Here is a 22,054-nt window from a genome sequence, read left to right as displayed (position 1 = left end):
TAAAATGAAGATAGGGAAACCTAGGGGGACAAAATTCCCCCACCCAGACTGCAGCCTGGACCTATTTCCTTAACCCAACCAGGCGAGATCTCCCAATAGCTAGGCCTGGAGCCTGTGAACAATGGCCTGGTTAATAGTAGCAGTTGTTAGATGCATTACAAGTTGGGTATAACTGGCACTAATTGAGGCAGAGGGTCCCTGGGCCATGCCAGCCCAGCCCTTCACCTACATGAAACGCTCCCTCGCCACCTGAGCTGATTGAAGACCCTGTTGTATTGAAGACCCCATTGTGAGGCCCTTACAAGGTTGGAACACTAGATGAAGGGTGACGGAACATCAGTGATGTCTCTGTAATCCTGTGTTGCTACTTAGGGACGAGTCCTCTAGAATATAAAAGAGAATGGACACCTTTCTGTAGGTTTTTAATGAACCATCCCATAGAATTTAATAGAGAATTCTATCCTCCAGTGTTTGGGAAAAAAGGAGGTCATTTAATTTTAGATTTTTTTAGAGTAATTTCTGAAGGATCCTCTTAATTTGCTGGGTGGTGTAAGCCCCAGTTGGCCAATTTAGGAGAGGCCACTATGGCTCTGATCCAAAGTCAATGGACAGACTTCCATCCACTTTATTGGGTTTTGGCTTAAGCCGTAGGTGCTGGAGCTCAGAACACAGTGATGCCCAATCCCTTTCCTACTCACTCTAATCACCTCACTTAATTGAACTGCCCAAATGTCTTTCCTAACTGCCATGAAACCTGCAGGGCCCCCACGTTCCACCTGACAACTTACCCCACATCCCACCCCATCATCACTACCACCAACTGCCATGGAACCTGCAGGGCCCCCACGTTCCACCTGACAACTTATCCTCCACTACCATTGCCAGGTGTCTGGTTTTCGACCAGAACATCTGGTCAAAAAGGGAACCTGGCAGCATCCAGTCAGAAAAGTCCACTTGGCCACAGCAGACAGCAATGCCTGCCCTTTGGCCGGGGGGTGCACTGGGCCAGGGTACCCCTCCTTGGTGGGGGGCAGGAGGAACAATCATGTATCCCCTGGGGTGGGAGATGCACAGATGGCTGGGGAGCGTGGAGCAATGCCAAGCACCCAGCATCTTGCTCCAGCTAACTTGGGCGGTGCTGCCCCTGGGGTGGGGGGAGGAGAGAGGAGCCCCCCATGGAGCACAGGACACAGCCCCAAAGAATGGGTCTTCACCCACGGCGCTGCAGGCGATGAGTAGCGGGGAGAGCACCCCTTGCAGGGCAGGGTCCCCCTGGGCAGAAGGTGCCCACTACTGGAGCCCCGGTGGCACCCAGGGCAATCCCCTCCCGCCCAGTCCCCAGGAAACAAAAGGGCCGGCACCTTCCCTAGCTCCACTGGGCAGAGCTGTGCCTTCCCCGGCTTGTGAAGGGGAAGCCTCCATGCCCCGACCATGCTCTGCTCCCCAGCAACAGCACCTGGCAGGCGGGCGGGGCAAGAGAAACCCCAGCGCCCCGAGCCTGGTCCCCCACAGAAGCACAGGGCAGGCAGAGGAAGCTACAGTGCCCGGACCCCCACTGCGGCCCTAGGACTGGAGGAGCTCTGGCGCCCTGCCATGGCCTCGGGGCTGGGGGAGCTCTACCCCCTGCGGCATCCCCTGGGCCCTGGCAGGAGTGGGGGGACAGAGGTCCTGGGCTGCGGGGGGGTGCAGAATGGGGTGGGGCCATAGGTGGAACAGGGGCAGGGCCACGGGGGCAAGGAGCAGAACAGTGTGGGGCCTTGGGTAGGGCTGCAGGCAGAAGGTGTGGGGAGGAGGCCCCAAACTTGCTCTGGCCCAGGGTCCCACGAAACCTTAAACCGACCCCCACCATACCCCGATTACCCCAGCCCTAGCTCCTCGCTATGGGGACAATCCCTCCCTGCCCTGGCCCCTTGCTCTGGGGACTGACCCCCACTGTGCCCTGATAGGGCAGGCAGCAGGCTCCGCATCAGCTCCAGCAGGTGAGTCGCGGGAGAACGGAGAGTGAGCCACGGGGGGGACGGGGGGGATGGAGAGTGAGCAATGGAGGGAGGGGGAAGAGGAGTGAGCAGGGAGCGGGGCCTTGGGAGAAGGGGCGGGGCAGGGGTGTACGGTTTTCAGCAATTAGAAAGTTGGCAACCCTATTCCCCCCCCACCTCCCCCCCATCATCACTACCACCAACTGCCACAGAACCTTCCGGGCCCCCACGTTCCACCTGGCAACTTACCTTCCCCCTACCCCCCCCGCATCATCACTACCACCAACTGCCACGGAAACTTCCGGGTCCCCACGTTCCACTTGACAACTTACCTTCCCCCCTACCCCCCCCATCATCACTACCACCAACTGCCACGGAAACTTCAGGGCCCCCACGTTCCACCTGGCAACTTACCTTCCCCCTACCCCCCCCCCATCAACTCTACCACCAACTGCCACGGAACCTTCAGGGCCCCCACGTTCCACCTGGCAACTTACCTTCCCCCTTCCCCCCCCCATCATCACTACCACCAACTGCCACAGAACCTTCCGGGCCCCCACGTTCCACCTGGCAACTTACCTTCCCCCTACCCCCCCCCACCATCACTACCACCAATTGCCACAGAACCTTCAGGGCCCCCACGTTCCACCTGGCAACTTACCTTCCCCCTACCCCCCCCCATCATCACTACCACCAACTGCCACGGAACCTTCAGGGCCCCCACGTTCCACCTGGCAACTTACCTTCCCCCTTCCCCCCCCCATCATCACTACCACCAACTGCCACGGAACCTTCAGGGCCCCCACGTTCCACCTGGCAACTTACCTTCCCCCTTCCCCCCCCCATCATCACTACCACCAACTGCCACGGAACCTTCCAGGTCCCCACGTTCTACCTGGCAACTTACCTTCCCCCTTCCCCCCCCCCATCATCACTACCACCAACTGCCACGGAAACTTCAGGGCCCCCACGTTCCACCTGGCAACTTACCTTCCCCCTACCCCCCCCCCCATCATCACTACCACCAACTGCCACGGAAACTTCAGGGCCCCCACGTTCCACCTGGCAACTTACCTTCCCCCTTCCCCCCCCCATCATCACTACCACCAACTGCCACGGAACCTTCCAGGTCCCCACGTTCTACCTGGCAACTTACCTTCCCCCTTCCCCCCCCCATCATCACTACCACCAACTGCCACGGAAACTTCAGGGCCCCCACGTTCCACCTGGCAACTTACCTTCCCCCTACCCCCCCCCCCATCATCACTACCACCAACTGCCACGGAAACTTCAGGGCCCCCACATTCCACCTGGCAACTTACCTTCCCCCTACCCCCCCCATCATCACTACCACCAACTGCCACGGAACCTTCCGGGCCCCCACGTTCCACCTGGCAACTTACCTTCCCCCTACCCCCCCCCGTCATCACTACCACCAACTGCCACGGAAACTTCAGGGCCCCCACGTTCCACCTGGCAACTTACCTTCCCCCTACCCCCCCCCCATCATCACTACCACCAACTGCCACGGAAACTTCAGGGCCCCCACGTTCCACCTGGCAACTTACCTTCCCCCTACCCCCCCATCATCACTACCACCAACTGCCACGGAAACTTCAGGGCCCCCACGTTCCACCTGATAGCTCAATTGCCTCCCCCTCAACGGCCACGGCACCATCAGGGCAAGAACATTGCCGGAGGCAGCTCACCAGCTCTTTCTACAAGTGACTCTCCATGCTCAATTATCCAGCACCTCAGCAGATGAGAGAACGTGCCAAAGAATTGTCATCCCTTGTTTGTCTATTCCTCCTTTCAGGTTTTGCACTTACCCTGCCCTCCCTAGTCACAGCTGGCCTTCCTGCTCTACAGAGGGCTATCTCTGTTCATATGGGTCTCTTTAGCTGCACACAGACACCACTGAATGCATGGAGACTTATGAACATAGAGGAGGTCTGACCTCCTTTAAAGCCCTCTTCCCCTGGGAACAAGTGGGACCTGATAATGTTGCTGTTTATTACCTGATAACTGCCACATTAACCCACCTCCCCGGATCCATGCTCCCTCCAGCTAACCTGTCAGACACAGAGCCCTGAAGAGGGACCCCCTGTATCATGGGCAGTTTGTCTTCAAGCTTTAAATCCAGAAAAATGAGTTTCCAACAGGTATAAGACACAGATCTCCAACCCTTTCTCCAGCCATCTGTTTCCGACTCAGTTCCTAATCTCCGATTGCCTCATTCTCATGCCACTTGAAACAATCACTAAATTGCCTCCTGATAACGAACCCTGCAGAGAGAGCTGTTTTACCCTTCCTGAAAGAGGAGGAGGGGCGTGCTTGGTGATGAGTCATGGAGGAAAATTTACTGTAAAAAGTTTCAAACCCATGTTTCTACAAACATTACAGAAGCTGCAGCAACACTTGGAAAAAACCCTTTCAGCGAGGGCTGAGTGAAAAATTTCCACAAACTGTTTTTTCAACAGAAAATTGGCTTTTCAACCAAATGAAATTGTTTGCAAAGAGTATTGGCTTTTTTGGATTTGCCCAGATGCCCCAAAACTGGAATATTTAATCTAAAAGCTGAAATAGTGTGAAATGCTGTCATGCCATGGTGCCTTGTGGGAGATGTAATTCAGGTGTCTCAGACTCCTAGTCTCTAGAGCAGTGGTTCCCAAACTTGTTCCACCGCTTGCGCAGGGAAAGCCCCTGCCGGGCCGAGCCGGTTTGTTTACCTGCCGCGTCCGCAGGTTCAGCCGATCGTGGCTCCCAGTGGCCGCGGTTCGCTGCGCCAGGCCAATGGGAGCTGCTGGAAGCGGCGGCCAGTACGTCCCTTGGCCCATGCCACTTCCAACAGCTCCCATTGGCCTGGAGCAGCGAACCGCAGCCACTGGGAGCAGCGATCAGCCGAATCCTATGGACGCGGTCGGTAAACAAACCGGCCCGGCCCGGCCCGGCAAGGGCTTTCCTTGCACAAGCAGAGGAACAAGTTTGGGAACCACTGCTCTAGAGGCCAGGCTCCCCAGTCAGACTTCATCTCCCATGATGCATCTCCAACATGTGACTTCCGGGATGTGCTAACTACCTTCTCCAAGAAGGGAGACAGTGGTGTGTCATGGGAGATGCATTTCGCAATCAAAATGTCTTGGGTCCCAACAGAAATATTTTACCAAAACCTCAACATTTTCTGTGAAAAGCACCCTGACTTTTCCAAGCAGCTCTACTTTCAGACTGGTTATCAAGGAGCTTGTAGTTCTGAACAAAGGAAATTAATCTGTATCCAATGCATTTAAATTAAACACAAGTCTATGACGGATCTTCTCCATTTTTGTTGGTTCTGTATATTTACGACACTCATCCAACATGGTTATGTTTGTCAAGGTATTCAATTGATCTGTCTCGTAAGGCCTGGTCATAAACTAACAGAAACCACTCCAAGTGAATGTTTAGCTGATTAGCTAAATAATTTCATTTCATTCTTAAAAGATCCTTCTTGCCAAGTAGACTTGTGCCATGAAAACAATGAGGAGCCCAGTGGCACCTTAAAGACTAACAGATTTATTTGGGCATAAGCTTTCGTGGGTAAAACCCCCACTTCTTCAGATGCATGGAGTGAAAGTTACAGATGCAGACATAAATATACTGACACGTGAAGAGAAGGGAGTTACCTTACAAGTGGAGAACCAGTGCCGACAGGGCCAATTCGATCAGGGTGGATGTGGTCCACTCCCAATAATTGATGAGAAGGTGTCAATACCAAGAGGATATTCCATGAATACGCTAAAGCTCTGAGGTCTCTCCAGGGTGCTGATTGTCTTGGTAAGTTTCACTGAAAAATTCATGGCTAAGTCTGGGACAAAATTGGAAGCAAACAGAATTCAAAGCATGCCGTCAATAAAGACGCACTGTCAGAAGTAGGAAATTGTAGACATTTCTTAGGAATGCTTCAGGGTGATAAAGACACTCACACAAAGGGCAGCATCACGGCAGTCACGTTCTGTGTACATATTGTTTTGGTTCATTAATGTATCCCTCATTAGTGGGGCAGGGAAGATTAATGGCTATTTTCAATTTCTAATTTCTATGGTCTATTTCATACTGTACCTCTGTTCCATCTGGGCAATGTATAATTCTTTGGCTGCCTCCACCGACATCAAGAAGGCCCTGTATTTTGGTTAGATATTTTAAAGGGAGCTTTGAGAGAACGGCTCAATTGGTGTCTTTTTCCATCCCCAATTTTTAAAGGAATTCAGCAACAAGGATCTTCCTTACTACAATTACCTCTGCTGCTGCACAAGACAAAGCTGTTAAACGTTTTCATACTCCAGAGGGAAAGACAGCAAGAAAAGAAGGAGGGTCTTGTGGTTATGGTACTGTACTGGGGTTCAAAGTTGAATTCCCAGCTATGCAATAGACTCCCTGAGTCATCTTAGATAAGTCACTTGATTTTCCTGTACCTCAGTTTCCCCACTGGTAAAATGGGGGTAATAATATTTCTATAGCTCACTGGGGTATTGTAAGGATAAATTAATCAACGTTCTTAGACCCACCATCTTGCAGGGAAACAATGAGTTGGGCGATCAAGCACTCAACAACAGCTGAAGCAACAAAACCCAGGGCTGTAATTCTCAGAATCAGTGATTCCAAACCACATCTCATACCGACAATGGGGTTGTTAATGTGTTTCTAATGACAGCAAGAGAACATAATGAAAATGGAACATGTGGCAACTTTGTGGGTAATGGAAAGTGTAAAATATCACAAAACTGACCCATTGCAATTGAGGTGGAAGACGGTGACCCCTACACATCTCTCAAGTCAGTTTCAACCCTGCAGCTTTAAGACTCTTGTAGAGGGTGTATTGAAATTCTCACTGAATCTCTGTTCCATTGAGATGGAAGCACTTCTCCACCTAGTATTACCTGCACAAAGAGTTATTAACGTTCCTATCATCCCCACTGATTACAGTTCAGATTTAGATCTTGCTGAAGCCACCTGAAAAAACAACCTGGGTGAACTGTCCAATCAAATCACTCAGCACATGGTTGAACAGCATTCATAGAATTATAGACTTTAAGGTCAGAAGGGACCATTATGATCATCTAGTCTGACCTCCTGCACAACGCAGGCCACAGAATCTCACCCACCCACTCCTGTTACAAACCTCTAACCTATGTCTGAGCTCTTGAAGTCCTCAAATCGTGGTTTAAAGACTGAGGTGCAGAGAATCCTCCAGCAAGTGACCCATGTCCCATGCTGCAGAGGAAGACGAAAAACCCCCTGGGCCTCTGCCAATCTGCCCTGGAGGAACATTCCTTCCTGACCCCAAATATGGCGATCAGCTAAACCCTGAGCACGTGGGCAAGACTCACCAGCCAGACACCCAGGAAAGAATTTTCTTTAGTAACTCAGATCCCACCTCATCTAACATCCCATCACAGGCCATTGGGCATATCTACCGCTAATAGTTGAAGATCAAGTAATTGCCATAATTAGGCTATCCCATCATATCATCCCTTCCATAAACTTATCAAGCTTAGTCTTGAAGCCAGAAAGGTCTTTTGCCTCCACTGCTTCCCTTGGAAGGCTGTTCCAGAACTTAACTCCTCTGATGGTTAGAAACCTTCATCTAATTTCAAGCCTAAACTTCCTGATAGCCGGTTTATATCCATTTGTTCTTGCGTCCACATTGGTACTGAGCTTAAATAATTCTTCTCCCTCCATGGTATTTATCCCTCTGATATATTTATAGAGAGCAATCATATCTCCCCTCAGCCTTCTTTTGGTTAGGCTAAACAAAGTGAGTCTCCTTTCATAAGACAGGTTTTCCATTCCTCAGATCATCCTAGTAGCCCTTCTCTGTACTTGTTCCAGTTTGAAGTCATCCTTCTTAAACATGGGAGACCAGACCTGCACACAATATTCCAGATGAGGTCTCACAGGTGCCTTGTATAACGGTACTAACACCTCCTTATCTCTACTGGAAATACCTCGCCTGATGCATCCCAAGACCACATTAGCTTTTTTCATGGCCATATCACATTGGCGGCTCATAGTCATCCTGTGATCAACCAATACTCCGAGGTCCTTCTCCTCCTCTGTTACTTCCAAGTGATGCGTCCCCAGTTTATAATAAAAATTCTTGTTATTAATCCCTAAATGTATGACCTTGGACTTTTCACTATTAAATTTCACCCTATTACTACTACTCCAGTTTACATTCCTGACCCCATTTGCCATTCCTGATCCCCCCACCCACCTGTCCACAATCTTAAATATGGAGCAGGCCACATCTGGACCTGACTTGTCCTACTGCCTGGACCTGACTGTCCTGTTTCCTGCTGCCTCCTTTAATGAACAGAAATTTAAAAATCCAGAACATTTTTTTGCAAAAAAGTTCCATATTTTTGTAAATCAGCATTCCAAAAAATGCGAAAATTCCCACCAGCTCTAATTAACAAAGACCTTGTAAACTCTTGCATTCTTGTCTTTATGAACTCACGTTTCCTATTTAATCCTCTCTTGGAAAGCCTAGCCATAGGTCCAAAGTTAGGGATTTTTAATGACCCAAAGGAAAAATAGGTTGTTTTGGAAACAATTTCTCCCGTGTAAAGTGCAACAAAGGGTTCATCTAGTAAGCTATTTCATCCCTGGGTTACAGGCATCGTTGCTATCAATGGATCAGTCTTTGCATATCCCCATTGAAACAGAAGAGTTACTGAATCAGACGAGTTTTTGGAATGTCTCTATTGCACAAACACTGAGAATTGTATAGTGATCAAAGGTTTAGGAATACGCTATATAACTGGAACAAGCAGCATTATTAATAGTCACCTCAAATACTATTTCCAAGAGTTATAACAGTAAAGACAATTCACACATAAATTACACAGAGCATTCATGGGTATCAAGACACTGTGGGTGGTCTCTATAGGGCTCTTTCCTGATATCACAGGGCATCTCTAGCGCCAGCATGTTGGTTAAAAACAAACCCACCATCTGAATCTATGATTGTATTTCTTTCAGCTCTTGTCGTTTCAAGTAACTTCCTATTTCAAATGCAAGGATGGCTACTGGTTTAACAATAATAATGACAAGCTTAAAATACGTGCAGGCAACTGTGGCCCAGATCCTGAGCTGAAGTAAATCAAATTTACATCAGCTGAGTATTTGGCCCCGGTAATTTCATGAAAAAGGGGGAAATGGTCTGATTAGGGACTTTGACACAATTCGTGTGCTATTCCACTTCCAGTGTTTTAGAAAACTCCCTTTGAATTCAACGAGAATTTTGTGAACAGAATGAGGCTGGCATGTTGCCCATTTCATATAAAAGGCAGAGCAATCTTGGGGGAACCTTTTCAAAAGCAGGGCTCAATACTTCCTTACAAGTGCACTTGGGATTCCCACTGGGATCAATACAAGAGTCATCCATGAATCTAGGACAATAATAATAATACTTTGCCTTCCTCTTGTGCCTTTCACCTGAGGATCTCAAAGTGCTTTACAAATATTCACTAAGTTTCTCGGTGCCTTAAGAGGTAAGCATTATTAGCCCCATTTTACAGATGGGGAAACTGAGACACAGAGGGATTTAATTATTTGAACCCAGTTGTCCTGCTTTAAAAACAAGACCATGCTCTTTCTCCTCTCTGCATGGGCTAAACTGGCCTCTGTATTTGCAATTTATGGGCCAAATTCTCCTCCCAATTCCACAAGTACACCATCCCTGGAAATCCACCAGATTAATTGAGAGGGGAATTTAGAAGTACATCTGTCAAAGAAAAATATTACAATGGATTTGGTGTGGCTCTCAGGGGCAAGGAGAAAATGATCAGACATATCACTGGCATCTCCCCCTGCTGATAGTACTTTTGCACTAAAAATATTTACATTTCCATCTGCTGGAAAAGAAAAAATGTGGTAGCCATTGTACCACACTATTAGTTATCAGTTTTCACCCTTTGTTCTAAATTCTGTTCTTAGTTCCAGACTTGGGACCGAGTTTTCAAAGATGCCTCATCCCAAATTGCAGACTCAGTTTGCCACTTTGAGGTGTTAGTGCATGTCCAAAAACCAGGAGAGAGCACAAAATTGTACCTGCAGTTTTTGAGGGTCATGTTGAGGCCTCTTTGAAAATCTGCCTCTTAGATTCTCTTCCTTCAAAATAAATGTCGCATTTCTTTGGCCCAAATGAACAGGTTATTTTTTTGAGCCACTCAACTGAGAACCTGGGAAAACTTCAGCTTCACCCCCAACATCATCAGTTCACTGGCTTCTCATCTGTTGGGCCAGAGTCTCCTCTCTAACCCCGTTTCTCCAATGCGGCTGGAGGAGAATGTGGCTCACTGTAGAGCTATAAACACTGACAACTGGGAGGCAAACCTGTCACCAGCAGGCAAGACATCAGACCCAGGATTCCTCATCTTCTTCTGTGAGCCACACTTTGGTATCTGCTAGGACTGTCTTCTTCCCAGATTGTGGGGAGCCACTGTGTTCTGAAAGCCAAGCCTCTTCCTCGGACCCAGCATTTCCTGTGCTGTTCTGCCTTATACTATCCAGGCTGTCCTGAGCTGGCCGGATCTGATGCTTTAAGCTATGGGCCTTCTCTTGGGCTTTGGCACTGGCCACTTTCTGTGCCTGTCGGTAGGTCACTGGAGTGGGGATTTTGGATGGCCGTTTCTCAGGTCTGTTGTCCCTGCGTGGGCGGATTTTGGGGCGTAGCTTTAGCTTGTAGATGGATGGCACCCGTTCGGGCTTCTTCAGGGACCTTTTGGGCTTACCTTGAGGCAGTTTGGACTTTTCAAGGCCGCCCACAGAGGCTGGAGAATTGATAGATGCCTTGGGGCCATCAAAGGCTGCCTGAGGAGCTTTGCTATTTCTACTGACTGCAGCAGACCCTGCATGGCTTGTGTGAGGCGGCTGCCTCCTTGACCGGTTGCCTTTGGTTTCACTGGACACGTTCTCCTGGAACAAAGCCCCTTCTGGCTCCAGAAGTTTCTTTTCCACCTGGTTTCCATTCACCAGAGGTGAACTTGGCTGAGAGGAAACCCTCACAGCCCCCTTGGGTGGGATCTTGGCGATCCAGTTCTCCACATCCACTGGGTGGAGTGGCTTGTGCCCCTGGGAGAGTTCATCAATCACATCACCATAGAGGAATCCAGCCGGGTGCCATTTTGCCTCTCCTCTAGGCACATAGACACCACTCCGGGGCACACCCTCGCCACAGGGCAAGGTCTGCCTGGCACTTGTAACGGAAGACAGGGAGGGCGTGGAGGACCTGAGCTCACTTACATCACGGGCTGTGGTGACGCTCGCTAGGCTGCAGTCCAGGGCGAAGTCGCCCAGCTGGTTCCCTTCAGGGTGGTGGCTTTCATCCGAATCAGCCTCTAGAACCTTTATGTTGGATAAGATCTCATCTTCTAGGCTCCTGTACAGCGCCTGCTCCTGGGCCAGGTTGATGGGCAAAGGCGTATACACACATTCCCTCTCCTCTGAGCAGCCTGTTGGATCACCACCACTCCTGCTGCTGCTGTTATTGGTGTTCCCTGGCTCTACCTCCTGCCCCAGTTTGGCCTTTGGATCCTTGTCCTTCCCTGCTGGATCTGACAGGCCAAGTCTATCTTCTGGGCTTGTGGGAAGGTTGGTCAACAATGTCTCTGGCTTGACTGCCCCACTGCATTGTCTGTGCCCCTGAGAGCCTTCCTCAGCCCTGGACATGACTTTGATCTTTGAGAGAGCTGGAGTTTTTGCCATTTCACTGGCAGGGGCTTTCCACCCATTTCGGAGGCGGGACTCCCCCTGGTGGCTCTGAACAGGGGTTGGGGGCCTGCTGAATGTGGGGCCGGCTTTGACTGGGATCTTAGTGCTACTTTCCTGTTTTGGAGTCTGGCCCATGTGTTTAACTGGGGAGGATGGCAACACAACCCCAGCATCCCCCCAGCCGTGTGCAGCGTTGAGGCTCTGTGCAGCTCCCTTGGAATCCTGTTGTGAGGAGAGGTGAAGAGGTTTCATTGGGCTGCAGGAACGGACCATCCCAGGAAAGCTCTTGACCCCTGATTCCTGAGGCTTGTGAGCCTGTGGAAAGGGTTTGACTCCATACTGGGTGCCCCTTGACAGCTGAGCTGTTCTGTCTTTTGGCACTGTCATCTGGGGCCTGGACTCTGTACACCTGGCTTGCACAAGCCTAGCTGGGTCCTTCTGATTCTTCCCAGGGATTCTACTAGTCTGACGCCCTCTCTGGGGCTCTGGGAGAGCTTCCGAGGCGCCAGAACCATCCTCCTCGCTTCCAGTCAGTTGTGAGGTCAGGGAGGACGTAGAAACACACAGCTTATCCCTCCGGCTCTGGGTGGAGGCGGTCTGCTGGGTAGCAGATCTTTCTTCAGCAAACTGCTGCCTCCGTGAAGGAGTAGCAGACCGCTCGGTTGCCCTATAACAGAGACAAAGCATCAGATTGGTGTGTCAGTCGCCTCTAGCCCTAGGGAGGCGGGTACCCGCGTTGCTCTGGGCATGACGCTGGTTCTGTGCTGACAAGCAATGGGAGGGCGTATACATCCCTCGTTAGGGGCTGTAATCATTGGTCTTGTGATGCGCTCACAAGCTGGCACAAAGGCCAGTGCAGGCCACCACCTCTGGGAGGTGCTGACAAGCTCAAAGTCAGCAAGACAGGGCCCCATAATGTCATCAATTCCACTAAAAAACACAGGCATGGGTTACATTTTGGGTTACAAATGTTACAACAGTTACATTTTGGTGCTGCTGCGAGCGAGGGGCTGAGTGCGCTGCCTGAAGTCACAGTTAAGCACGGGCAGACGCCCCAGTACAACTCTGCCAGTGCATCTCTACCCTGACATACCACCCACCCAATCTACACAGGGACATCACACAGATTGCCAATAATCTACCTGCATCTGGAAACAGCTCTACCTCTTCTAGTTCCGGGCCTTGTCCTACAGCTCTGCCAGTGCCCCTCAATCCTGACCTACAGTCCCCCCCGTTGTTCCAGTCCTAACACACACAAGCACTGCCAATGACCCTCAGTCCAGTCCTGGGGCCTCACTTGAGCAGAAACCCTATAGCAGTTAAGTGACTCCCTCCAGCTGATCCCAAGATGACCCTGATGGGCACTGAAGAAGACCATGGCCAACTATGCTCAAGCTTGAAACAGGTCCTTTGAGGTGGGAACCAAACAGGAACAACGGGGGCACTGGGAGTCCTGGAAGGCACCGCAAAGGAAGCCTGGCTAGCAGTAAAATGTACCGTTCACTGTGTAATTCTCCAGCTTTGTCCAATGCCAGCCGCTCTTCAGTGTCAGTGACTATACCGACTGCTCAGCACAGCATCCATGGGAGTCATTCGGGAAACCAAGCCCAAGGCCTTTCACAAACTTCTTTTCATTACCTGGCCGAAGGGACCCTCCTGGGTTCTGACTGCTCCCGCAGGGGCCTGAGCCTGGAGTCCTTCTTGCTGGTGCTATCTGGCGATGGAGATGAACGAAGCTTCCGGCTGGTGCTGAGGCTCTGGGGGGTGTAGGTCCTCCACTCCACTGGGGGCAGTGGGCTTTGGGACCTGCTCACGATTAGGGTGGGCTGGGGCTTCTTTGGGTTGTCTGTCCTGGGTGTCGGGCAGACCTTGATCTCATGCTGCACCTGAATTGCCTGCAGCCTTTGAGGGCTTGTCAGCTTGACAGCCTGCTTGTGAGCTGTGAAGAGATTCAGGGACTCAGCATCTCTGGTCACCACACTCCGGTGGATTAACCTTGTGGGGGGGCTGTACTGGTGTGCCAGACCTAAGCAGTGCCAGATAGTACCAACCACTTCCGATTCAACTGTGCATGTTCTAACTGGCCATGGAGACTGGGGTAGACCAGAATTTACGCCAGCCCACTCCAAGCCTCATGGTGAAAATCCCTTGTGAATTCTCATGATGGATTGGAAAGTTGGCCCTGTGGCACACCTAGGAATTTCACATGGGTCTTTAACCTCTAGGAATAATTTACTCAGCTGGAATAAAGCAAGATCTCATTGTCTTACGACATTTCTATCGTCCAGATGCTGAAATGCAGTGAGAGCAGATCTCACATTATTCTGCCACCGTAATTGGCTCCCTGAGGCATTTTAAACCTTGTGAAATATACAAAAAAAAAAAACAAAAAAAACCCTAAATACAATAGTCCCAAAGGGCAATTCCTACACACACTCCTAGGCAGGACTGGGGTGTTGTAGGTCTCTCTCCCTTCTGAAGTGCTAGCCTGACCTCTAGTGGCACTATGGGAGACAAACGGCTTCCCTGGAGCCTTCTCCATGCTGTAAGGAGGCACCTGCCTCTTGCTACAAGAACCCAGAAAGAAATGACCCCTACCAAAAAGTTCCTGTGACCCTGTCAGAGATTTATAAAGGCTGAGCTGCTTTCCACCCAGCACCGTAGCCATGGGCGAGCCTAGGGAATTGTTCAGATCGGATGTGCTTCTCCGGTCTGTCTATGCTTCTTTGCTGTCCTTCGCTGTGACCCACACAGTCTTCTACTACTGAGGACCTGATGACAGTGAAGGGGACACACCCACCGGATTCTAACATCATCCAAGGAGAAGAGTCACCCCCCCCGTGCAGACCTCCCCAAGGCTGCACACATCGAATCTGCCAACTGAAGCAGCGCAAGGAGACTTACACAGCGAGGTGCACCGGCAGGGGTCATGCTTATCCAGATAATGCTCCAGCGTGTCCCAGCCACCTCCAACCCGCACCATCACATGATTCCGGAGGATCTGGAACAAACAGAGCACCCATGAACGGGGACTCACCTGGGCCTGCAGCGTCCTGAGCTTAGAAATGAGTGAAAGCTCAACAGATGGATATCGCCATCCTGTTGGTGTTTTTCCAGTGAGGTGTATACAGTATTTCACAGGCACATGACTGGGGATGCACACGGGGTTACATGCACACGTACACGTGATGCGCATAATAATAATTCCAGGTGCCACAGCATATTGTGGTTTTCATGGCCACAGGTGGGGAGAGAACCCAGGACCTTTGGCTTCCAAAACAGCCTCTACCCCTTGAATTAAAGGAGAACCTCATACTCTCTGTGGGCCAGCTACTAGATAACATCCTCAAACAGATGTGCAGCCAGGTTTTCCAAAGAGATCAGGGCCAGATTTTGCCGCGCTTGGCGCCCCAGATTTTCCAAAGAGCTCAGCACCTGTTGTGTTAATACAGCACAGCCAGTGCGTATTCAATGTGCTGAGCCCTTCTGGAAATCCCAGCGCTACGGACTGACCCTGATCGGTGCAGAATATCCTAGTCTTCCACTGACTTCACTGCTCAGCCCATCTCAGGAGCAGGCGTTTAGCTTGTACACTACAATACACGCATGCAAACACATGCACACATTTGGTTTACATGCCTGCCTATGCATGCATACCTAGCCATGCATATGGTTGCATAGGTGTGTGCACACATGAATAACCGCTCTTACCCAGGTACATGTGGACAATGTGTAAAAAAAACCATGTAGTCCAAAGAGGATTTGAATACACTCAGATGAACCGGCAGGGGTGGAGGACCTGCAGCCAGGAGCGCAGTTGCCTATGATTCCTGCCACGGAAAATATGCAGGTTCTCACACACAACACAATACAGAGCTTGCTACCACCATGTCTTACTCCAGCAGGATGCCTCGGGGACCTAGTGATTATTCAGTTAATTGAGAGATGTACATGCAGGTCAGACCATGATGGCATCTTTGATGGCAGGAGAGGGGTTTGAGGGTTAATCTGGGTGGCCACCCCTATAAAGAGAAGAAAATCTGAGGGTCCTCTCCAGGCAACCATAACCTGCAGGGCACATGGGTTTCACTGCAATCACTGATAAGGCTATCACCCAGGAAAGTTAATGAAGGGGCCTAGAGACCTGAAAGAAACCAACTGGAGAGAATACAGAGGAGGATGGAGAGAGGGAGGGACGACCCTACCCATGTTTCCCCCCACAGTGAATGCCCCGCTGGTGAAAGGCACCAGACTGACAGCTCTGGAGGCTGGAGCCCGTACTCATCCACTGGACAGCTGGTATGGCCCTGGCAGCACTAAGGGGAGTTTCCCTCCCGCAGCCCTATTCATTTCTCACCCACAGAGAGCACTTCTAGGGAGAAAGGAGAACGCACGCTCCATGGCCCAGTCAGTCCAACCAATGGGCCGGCTGGAGTGGTGGGGTTTTGAGACATGGTCCCCTGTCCCACTAGGAAGTGGAGTGACTCATTTCACCAAGTGACATCAGAGGGCTTCAGTGTTGGGTCCCCATTGAGCTGTCCCATCCTACTTAAGGTGAAGACATGCAGATCCCATCGCTAATCCTCACTGCCATTCAGCCTGAATGCGTTTTGCTCTGTGCTAACGCAGCATAGTATGAAAATCTCTGCCTTGCGTATGGTCACGATGCTCGGTTACTCTGACTCCGGCAGCCTCGCTTGCCATATCGACACATGCCATCTTCTGGAGTGGGACCAGGCACAACGAGAGGTGAAGAGCCCATGTTTGGTGAATCCCCCCCCCAAGACACAGCATCCCAGCCCCAGATGGTAACAGCAGTGCAGGTGCCCTTCCAACCCCTAGCCTAGATTAGACGATCCCGGTAACACACAGACCAACATAACAGCACCTGGAAAGCACACCCTCCTGGACTTACCCTGACAAAAATAAGGGTGTTGGAATCGCCCACGCGGTATTTTCCTTCAGACACCTTGATCATGGAGAACTGGACTGGGCACGTGCAGCGGCTCACCAGGTGTTGGACCTGTGGAGTCCATTCACGGTCAATAGGAGGAAAGTGCTATCCCTGAACACCCTGGATAACATTATAGCTTGGGGAGGGGGTGCCAGGCTCCTTAGGCCCATTCTCTGTCAGACAGACCGGGGTGCCAGGGCTTATCCAAATCTCATCAAAGCCACTCGATCCTGTAAAAACAGACTGGAAATCCCACACGAAAAGATTTCTGCTGCTGCCTTCTTGTGCTTGGGCCCTGAAAACCAGGCTTCTGGCTCGGGCTGTATTTGGAAACTGGGAGCACAGAAGCCATCACAAAAATAAAAAAACCCAACAGGGGTTGGGGAGGAAATTAGCTGAACATTCTTGAACCTCTAACGAAATCCAGGTCAGGATCACGTAGCGCTCGATGTGAAGATCCAGGAAGTTTAAGCCATGCTAATTTGGGCCTTCGGATTTCTAACTGGGGCCAGGTAACGATTGAAGAAATCAGTTCCCTTTGCACTATTTTGTTCAGTAATTTGACCCTTATTATCTTCTAACCCCAGTTAGTGCGACTAACCACCAGAAGGTCTGGCCTGCTGGAAACAGAGGCGCAGAACTCCTGCTAACTCTGCTGGGCTTTAAATACCCATGAGACAAGAATAAGAATCTCTCACATTCAGGTAGCACCTTCCTCCCTGAAAGGTTCCAAAGTAGATTGCATATAAGAGAGAACCTCCCCCCACATTGAGACAGGCCCCCACTCAGGTCCTCCTGAAGTTCACGCCTGGACAGAATAATGAGTATCAGGGAACTCAGACCCCCAGTGCCTGCCAGTGGCTTACAGTGTCCCCACCCCTTTACCATCTGGTCCAGGTTCTTGAAGTCACAAGGCTTCCTCTGGGGCTTGGGAAGTGGGGTATCCTCAGGGGGGAGGTCCATCTCCTCTCGGATCTCCTCCTCAATCTCCTCCTCCATTTGGATCAGGGTGGGAGCACTCATCCCGAAGCGAGAGGCCCGGCGGGACACCTCCAGCAGGCACAGCACAAAGTTTTTCTCATTCTTCCTCAGCACCAGGTCCTCCGTCTCAAACATCAGCACCTCTGAGGCACAGCAAATGAGCGAAACGTGGGAAGAAGGAGAGGAAGGATGGAGAGAAGGAATGAGAGACAAGGGCAGAGCCAGTGAGAGCAGCAGCGCTGATGTGTCCGGGGTGGTGAATTGTCCCACGGATGCAGCATGTACGCTATGATGGGCATTTGATCGCGTGGCCACAGATCTCTGCAACAGAGACTGTCTGATGTAGGAAGAGCTAAGCAAGGCCTGGTGTGGTGAGACAATATGAGTGAGAGCCAGCCTGACCTATTACCATTCTGCAGGGAGCCAACTGTGAAGACATGGGTGAAGATGTACCCTCAGTGTTTAACCTCTTCAGGCCTAAGGGGGTACAGTAAGTGGTGGGAGACATATTGGATATGTCCTGCCCTGATAGGCCAAGTGAAGGGGTACTTGCATGGAAAATCCTTGATACACCAAGCAAATGTGTAGGTACATACAAGGTGTCAGTGTCCTTGCATGAACATACATCAGGGATTCCTTAGGTATAAATATGGGGTATCCTGCTCATGAGATCATAGAATCAATCATAGAATATCAGGGTTGGAAGGGACCCCAGAAGGTCATCTAGTCCAACCCCCTGCTCGAAGCGGGACCAATTCCCAGTTAAATCATCCCAGCCAGGGAGAGATGCCAGGCAAGTGGGCATTCAGACCCACCTTACAGTGGGAGAGTGAAGGGGCTCATTCTGCTTAGTGTATCAAAAGGAAGCCCTAGAGGTGACTTGATCACAGTGTATAGGTACCTTTGTGGGGAGACAATACTGGCTTTTTAATTACATCTAAGGGAGAAAAGTAGAATAAAAGCCAATGGCTGGTAGCTAGAGTCAGACAAATTCAAGTTAGAAACAAAGCACAATTTTTAATAGGGAGGGTGATTAACCGTAGGAGCTAGCTCCCAAGGGGAGGGGTGGATTCTCAATCTCTTGACTTCTCCAAATAAGGCCTTTCTGCAAGAGATGCTTGAGGCAAACACAAATCACTGGGCTCAACACAGGAGTAACTGGGGGAAGCTCTCTGGCCTGGGTTATACAGGAGGTCAGGCTAGGTGATCTAATGGTCCCTACTGGTCTTAAACTCTCTGGATCTATGAATCACGAGCACGCCCAGCGCTTTTCTGGAAGTGGCTGCTAATGTCTTGATAAAGTGAGGCCGTGAGCACAGACATTGCTTTGGCTGGGGAAGGGTTAAACAGAATCTGGGCTCCCCCCGGCTCAAGCTGTTCAAGGAGCTGAGGAGCAGAGGTTGGGTTCTGTGTGAGAGAACCAAGGCCTGGATTAGCCCTTCCGCAGCCTGCTGCCAGTTTTGACCAAGGAACTAAAACAACCACGTGGGCACAACCTCAGCCAGTCAACGAGGCAGAGATTCACACGCTGTTAGCCCACACCCCCCTCCCCGACCCTAGCTGCCAGCGCGGCACTGAACCCCAATCGGAGGGGAAATACGGAAATGCGTTAAGGCAGTGCTGCGTTAACGACATTCGCAGCTGCTGTTGCACGGGGCTTTAGCGCAGGCTGCCAAAGATTCGGGTGTCTTTTGGAAAGAAGATATTCAAGGGGCAACGCAAATCAATCCAATCTACTAGCTACCTCCGACACATAGCGCTCGTATGTCCCTTTGCCAACTCCTGTCCCTACTGCAGTTTGTTGTTATTGTAGGGTTGCCAGTGCTAACTTGAAATCAGATTTGCAATTCCTTTTTTAGGGGGCGGGGAAAGTGTTCTGACTCCCAATGCGTTGTTGTTATTGTTATTCATTATTCGTATTGTGGTAGCACCTGGAGGCCCCAACTGAGAGCAGGGCCCCTTTGCGCTGGGCGCTGCACGTACACACAGTGAGAGACTAGCCCTGCCCCAAGGAGCTGACAAGCGAAATACACAAGACACACAAGAAGGTGGGAGAAACAAAGGATATTGGCCCCCTTTGCAGATGGGGAAGTGAAGCCCAAAGGGATGAACTGAATTGCCCGAGCTCACATGGCTACTCAGTGGCAGAGTCAGGAACAGAATCTAGGCCAGTGCCTTAGGACACGATACTAGACATTATGCCCTTCCTTAAGATGCTTCATCTCGGCGCTCAATCCCCAGACAGCATCTCAGTTTGGACTAAGTTTAATGAGAAGGGAGGGAAAATGCGCTTGTGATCAAGGCTCTGGATGGGATCAGGACACTTGGGGCTTCCCTAACTGGGCCACTTTGTGACCTTGAGCAAGCGGCTTCCCTCCAGTTTCTCCTGTCTATAAATGGAGGATAAAGATGGAGGTGACGGGGCTAACTGAATGTTTGCAAAGTGCTTTGAGATCCTCAGAGAGAAGGTGCTAAGAAAGAGCGAAGTATATTAGTTTGTCAGCTTTTTGGGGGGCAGGGGCCATCTTTTTGTTCTGTGTTTGTATAGCATCTAGCATCTAGGGTCTGGTCCATGACTGTTGCTCCTACAGGCTACCATAATACACCTAATAAATAATGTACAGCGCCCAGCACAATGGGGTCCTGGTGCATGACTGTGGTCCTAGGCACCAAAGCAAGACAAATAAATAATGAGAAGAAAAAGAATTGCCATGGGGTGAGGGGGCAGAAAAAGGTGTTAGAAATAAACAGAAAAGAAAATAATGGAAAGAAACTGGAGGAAAAGATCAGAATCCCCTTTACCTTTAATATCCATCTCCTTCCTGCACCACTGGATGAAGTTAGACACGTTATCCCTGGCCTGGAAGGTCCCTGGCTGGGCAGAGTCATTACAGATCACCCCGTATCTGGGCAGCTGGAGCTTGTGGGCCAGGCCCGGATAGTCGTGGGAGAACTCTCTGGCCACATGGGTGATGTTGTTGGCATGGTAGCACAGCATGGAGCCTGTCTCCAGCACCTCCAGGAGGGACCCAACGTTGACGTCCAAGTCATAGAGTTCCTTGAGCCACTCGGCCAGGTCCTCCTTCATGGCGTAGAGATACTGCTCACTGGACTTGTAGGGCCGGATGCTCTGCACCGTGGCCCCCTGAATCCCAGCCATCTTGCCATGAGACACGGGGCTAAAGGGAGACAGAGAAGGGGCGTCAAAGACTTCCATGTGGGACACTGAACCATCAACCCCTTGGTTTGGTTCCAGACTTACCCCGGTATGGTGAGTTTCCACCTCTCTGCCCCCAGAGTGGGTTCTCATGGGCCTGTCCCTGGACCCCCCATCGCCATGACTTGCCAAACTGCAGATCTAGGCTGAAAAAGTTGCAATATTTCTCCCCTCCTGAGGAGCGGCAAGTTCACTGGTGGCACAGCTCACTTGGTCCCCTAGTCGTGGGTAAGATCCCCTAGCCATCACAATTGCATTCCTGCAGGGAGAGCAAGTTCCTCCATCCACCCCACACGCAGATGCTCGGCTCCTCCGAGCCCTCCACTGGAAGGTGCTGTCCTCACGCCTCATTCCTGCGCCCACGGCCCAGAGCCCTCGCTACCCCATCCCCCTGGAGGAACCTGCCTGCAGCCGTGCCCCATTGCGAGGGGACACACATTCCTAGGCTGGGAACTGACCTTTCCCCCGGGAGGCTCTCCCTCTTTCTTCGACAAGGAGCTGGGGCGTTTCTCCTTCACCCAGAGCTCCTGCTGCCTGCCCTTCACCCCCTTGGGAATGTCAGAAGCCTGTCTCCTTCCCCCGAGCAGTTGCTTGGAGCTGGAGTCGATTTAAACGGGAAATCACCCCTCCTGGACAGCCCAGTGTTTTGTTTCCTTCCCCAAGTGCTGTTCTCTTCTCCTTGGTGACACAGACTTGCTACAAACACTCCCCGTTAACCCCTTAGGCTCCTGCTTTCCCAACCAATGGGCCTCACTCCTTTTTTTTTTTTTTAAAGCAACAATCCCCAAACCAGGAGATTTTAAAACAACTCTGAACTCCCCCAAAGTTTGGGAGCATTTGGGTCTGGAGCATTGGTTTGGGGGCGGTTGTTTAGAAATATCATATGACTCTACGGCATGTTTCCTCCGAGGATCTCAAAGCACTTTACAACCATTAATGAATTGATCCTCAGTTCCTCCTCCCCCACGGCCCTCTCTGTGCAGTACTGTAGGTCTGTCCCATTTTACAGATTGGCAAACTGAGGCACTGTGACAGGGAGGCGGCTTGGTCAAGGTCCTACAGTGAGTCAGTGACAGACCCCCCAGGAGTCCCAGTCTCCTGCTCAAAATGCTAAACACACCAGGCCAAATCCCACTCCACCCACGCAGCCCTGCTGAAATTAGTCAAAGCGGA

At 50.9% G+C, this 22,054-nt stretch overlaps 1 protein-coding gene across 4 annotated transcripts; it reads right to left on the bottom strand.

Annotated features, from left to right (window-relative positions):
- Positions 1 to 5,666: 5,666 nt before the first annotated feature.
- Positions 5,667 to 21,912, bottom strand: GAS2L2 (growth arrest specific 2 like 2). 4 transcript variants are annotated; one of them, XR_006286376.1, is made up of 7 exons: positions 20,467 to 20,881; positions 17,569 to 17,807; positions 16,645 to 16,752; positions 14,634 to 14,730; positions 13,368 to 13,668; positions 10,068 to 12,396; positions 5,667 to 5,820 (listed from the first exon to the last, which is right to left on the bottom strand). XR_006286376.1 is itself a non-coding variant. In XM_043531371.1 (7 exons), the coding sequence occupies exons 2-7, from the start codon at positions 20,822 to 20,824 to the stop codon at positions 10,374 to 10,376; spliced, it is 3,126 nt and encodes a 1,041-aa protein (XP_043387306.1). In that variant the 5' UTR covers positions 20,825 to 20,843; positions 20,927 to 21,912; the 3' UTR covers positions 8,073 to 10,373. The 4 variants fall into 4 exon arrangements, 3 of the variants coding, with proteins under 3 accessions (XP_043387306.1, XP_043387307.1, XP_037736427.1); XM_043531371.1 differs by lacking the exon at positions 5,667 to 5,820 and adding an exon at positions 20,927 to 21,912 and having other exon boundaries at positions 8,073 to 12,396; positions 20,467 to 20,843; XM_043531372.1 differs by lacking the exon at positions 5,667 to 5,820 and adding an exon at positions 21,340 to 21,912 and having other exon boundaries at positions 8,073 to 12,396; positions 20,467 to 20,843.
- Positions 21,913 to 22,054: the final 142 nt, after the last annotated feature.

Source organism: Chelonia mydas, chromosome 17 (assembly GCF_015237465.2).
Source record: "Chelonia mydas isolate rCheMyd1 chromosome 17, rCheMyd1.pri.v2, whole genome shotgun sequence".
NCBI classification, from domain to species: Eukaryota; Metazoa; Chordata; order Testudines; family Cheloniidae; genus Chelonia; species Chelonia mydas.
The sequence above is the reverse complement of the archived record's forward strand: the minus strand, read 5'-3'. Positions and strand labels throughout refer to the sequence as shown.

What these genes read in the sequence shown, in the direction of transcription:
- GAS2L2 (XM_037880499.2), bottom strand. Translation starts at nt 20,881, where the DNA reads ATGGAAGTCTTTGACGCCCCTTCTCTGTCTCCCTTTAGCCCCGTGTCT. An exon ending in ACACCCTTATTTTTGTCAGG is followed by an intron (nt 14,731 to 16,644) that starts GTAAGTCCAGGA and finishes TGTTTGTTCCAG; the next exon opens with ATCCTCCGGAATCATGTGAT. An exon ending in AGGAGGGTCCCTTCGGCCAG is followed by an intron (nt 12,397 to 13,367) that starts GTAATGAAAAGA and finishes TCTCTGTTATAG; the next exon opens with GGCAACCGAGCGGTCTGCTA.